The sequence below is a fragment of the Tupaia chinensis genome, unplaced genomic scaffold, assembly GCF_000334495.1.
Source record: "Tupaia chinensis unplaced genomic scaffold, TupChi_1.0 Scaffold148822_2, whole genome shotgun sequence".
NCBI lineage: Eukaryota > Metazoa > Chordata > Mammalia > Scandentia > Tupaiidae > Tupaia > Tupaia belangeri.
This window is the reverse complement of record NW_006208670.1, coordinates 411343-414275: the sequence shown is the minus strand read 5'-3', so window position 1 is coordinate 414275 and position 2933 is coordinate 411343. Positions and strand designations below refer to the sequence as shown.

Genomic DNA, 2933 nt, shown 5'->3' with positions numbered 1-2933 from the left:
GTTTAGGCAGAATCTCATTCAAGTAGAATCGTGCGGTCCTTCTCTTTCTGTTGCCCTCAGGCTCATTCACACTGTAAATCTGTCAGGATGTCCTTCATTTTCAAGGCTGAATATTCGGTACCCCATTCTGCGTCCCGACTGTGTGTTGTGGACACCCAGGTTGCGGCGGTCTCTTGGCTGTTGTGAACACATGCTTTTCCAGCTACGCTCTCCCGTTTGGGACATCCCGGGATGGTGGAGACCCTGACCCGAGGCTTAGGCCTGACGCCAGCTCTGCTCAGGCTGCGTGTGCCAGCCTCGTCGTGGTTCTGTGCGAGGGTGTCCTGCGGCAGGTCCTTGTGGCCCGGTCTCCTGGCTTCCCTCTTCTCTTTACGCTGTCTGCGGGTACTGCGAGGTCTCTCCCGCACTTGACGATGTCGCTGGGCCGGAGTCGGGGACGCAGTCAGATTCCGTGCTGGCGCGGCAGAGCCGGTGATTTCAGCCGCCTTGGTCTCTGAGTGACCCAGCCCTGGGGCTGAGCTTCCCGCACAGAACCTCAGAGACCGGTAAGACCCGCGACCCCACCCCTGGCTGGTGCTGCCGAAGCGTGTGGCCGCCGTGCGTCCTGCGCAGCACACAGCCCGCGTGGTTTCAGGACGTCCATAGACGTGCGCAGCGTTCAAAACTGGGTGCACCCAAATAAACTCGCGTTTCAGTTCCATTTTCCAGACTGTATGAAATCCACTCGTCTGTGCTCAGTTGACGTGTTGGTCTTTGAGGTGGGTTATCGGGGAACCCCTTTATCAGGCACAGAGGGGCCCTCCGCCGACAGGTCCTGAAACCCTTCGTGTACAGCTAGGACGACGCCTGGTACACGGCAGACGTTCAAGCAGGGCCCGGGTTTGTGTTCCCGCGCTGATGGAAATGTCTGTATCTGAGCGCAGCACACGGTCCAGTGGGCATAGTCACTTCAGTTGGGGGTTCAGAGACTCGGGCACTGGCTCACCCAGGCTGCGGACTGCGCTGTGACTTCTCATCACCGCAGAATTTTACCCGGGGGTTAAGTGGATCCCTGAACTGTGACGAGAATACAGACTTTGCAGGGGCCGACAGGTGGTCTAGGGCACGTTGTAGTTAAGGGCACTTGGCTCCCACATGCCAGTGAGGGTTCAAGTCCCAGACCCGGTGGCTGAAAACTCACTCCAAGGGGGGGGTTGACTTCTCACTTTCTCTCACTGTCTCTGTCTGCTCTCTGGTGAGCGCATGCCCTAAGGCAAAAAAACCTCTCAAAAAAGAAAAAAGAATCAGGCTTTGAAGGGGCCAGCAGATGGCGTAGTGGTTATGTTGCTGGATTCCCACATGATTGACCATGGTTCAAGTCCCAAACCTGGTGACTTGTAACTCACACTGGGCATGTGTGCATGCATGCCCAAAGTCCCGAGAAGAGAATGGAGAAGAAGGGGTTGTGCCGTGGCCATCACCCGGGTGATTTCTCTCTTTCCCCCCCCCCCTCCCCCCCCCCTGCTATCTCTGGCAACTACTTGTACCCTAAGGCAAAAATCTCTTTAAAAAAATATAGACTTTGGAATCGGAGGCTTAGAATCAGAGCTTTAAACGGGTCCGTGTTCCCCAGCCGTTGAATATCTGCCATGAGCCAGGTGCACTCACGCAGAGGTCACTTGTCATTGGGATTTTTACTCTCGGCAGAGCCCCGTCTCCTAACCCTGACTCTGTTGATTACTAGAGAGACTGATCGTTAACTCTGAATCCTCAACACAGAAGTTCTGTATTATCTCAAATAAGCGATCCTGTGAGGGAGTCCTCTTACTTTACATTTCTAGAGTTCTGGAAGTCCGTCTAAATCCACGTGGTTGTGACTGACGTTCCCGTTTATTTCAGGCCTATCACGGTCACCACCAAGCACTGGAAGTCCTGGTACAGTCCCTGTTAGATCTCGACGTGAGGAACAGCAGCGGAAGGACTCCCTTAGACCTTGCCGCGTTCAAGGGCCATGTGGAGTGTGTGGACGTGCTCATCAATCAGGGGGCCTCCATCTTAGTCAAGGATTACATTTTGAAGAGGACACCTATACATGCGGCAGGTACGCCAAATGCGTCCTACCCCGCGTCCTCCTGCTCAGTTTCTGGTATGTGCTACTCCTGATAATTGCCTTCAAATGTTCGCCTGCAAACAGGTGTCGTGTTCACAGGGAGAAGCCATCGCTTTTCAAAATCAGCCGGCTGTAGAAGTCGGGTCTGGGGAGCAGTCTAACTTCTGAATACATTGTCAGGACAACAACGTTGTGTGTGTTTTTACTTTTTTCTGATGGAAGTTATTGTGGATTATCCATGCTTTCATTTAAGAATTGATAAACACTTGGGATCACCACATGTGTAATGGTTATATCACTGGACTCCCACACGACCAACTGCAGTTCAAGTCCCAGACCCAGAGGCTTGAAACTGACGCTGGGCGCACGTGCGTGCATGCCCAGAATCCCGGGAGGAGGGTAGAGGAGGGACTGCAGCCCGGCCGCCCAGAATCCCGGGAGGAGGGTAGAGGAGGGACTGCAGCTCGGCCGCCCAGAATCCCGGGAGGAGGATAGAGGAGGGACTGCAGCCCGGCCGCCCAGAATCCCGGGAGGAGGATAGAGGAGGGACTGCAGCCCGGCCGCCCAGAATCCCGGGAGGAGGATAGAGGAGGGACTGCAGCCCGGCCGCCCAGAATCCCGGGAGGAGGATAGAGGAGGGACTGCAGCCCGGCCGCCCAGAATCCCGGGAGGAGGATAGAGGAGGGACTGCAGCCCGGCCGCCCAGAATCCCGGGAGGAGGATAGAGGAGGGACTGCAGCCCGGCCGCCCAGAATCCCGGGAGGAGGATAGAGGAGGGACTGCAGCCCGGCCGCCCAGAATCCCGGGAGGAGGATAGAGGAGGGACTGCAGCTCGGCCGCCCAG

The 2933-nt window shown here is 56.2% G+C and overlaps 1 protein-coding gene across 3 annotated transcripts in view; it reads left to right on the top strand.

The window, feature by feature from the left end:
• The window catches only part of ANKRD28 (ankyrin repeat domain 28), an 89956-nt gene that overhangs the window by 69110 nt on the left and 17913 nt on the right, over positions 1–2933 (top strand). For all 3 annotated transcript variants that reach the window (XM_027769161.1, XM_027769162.1, XM_027769163.1), the window contains exon 18: positions 1879–2080. In XM_027769161.1, the coding sequence (XP_027624962.1) occupies positions 1879–2080 (202 nt within the window). The remainder of the gene's footprint in view (positions 1–1878; positions 2081–2933) is intronic.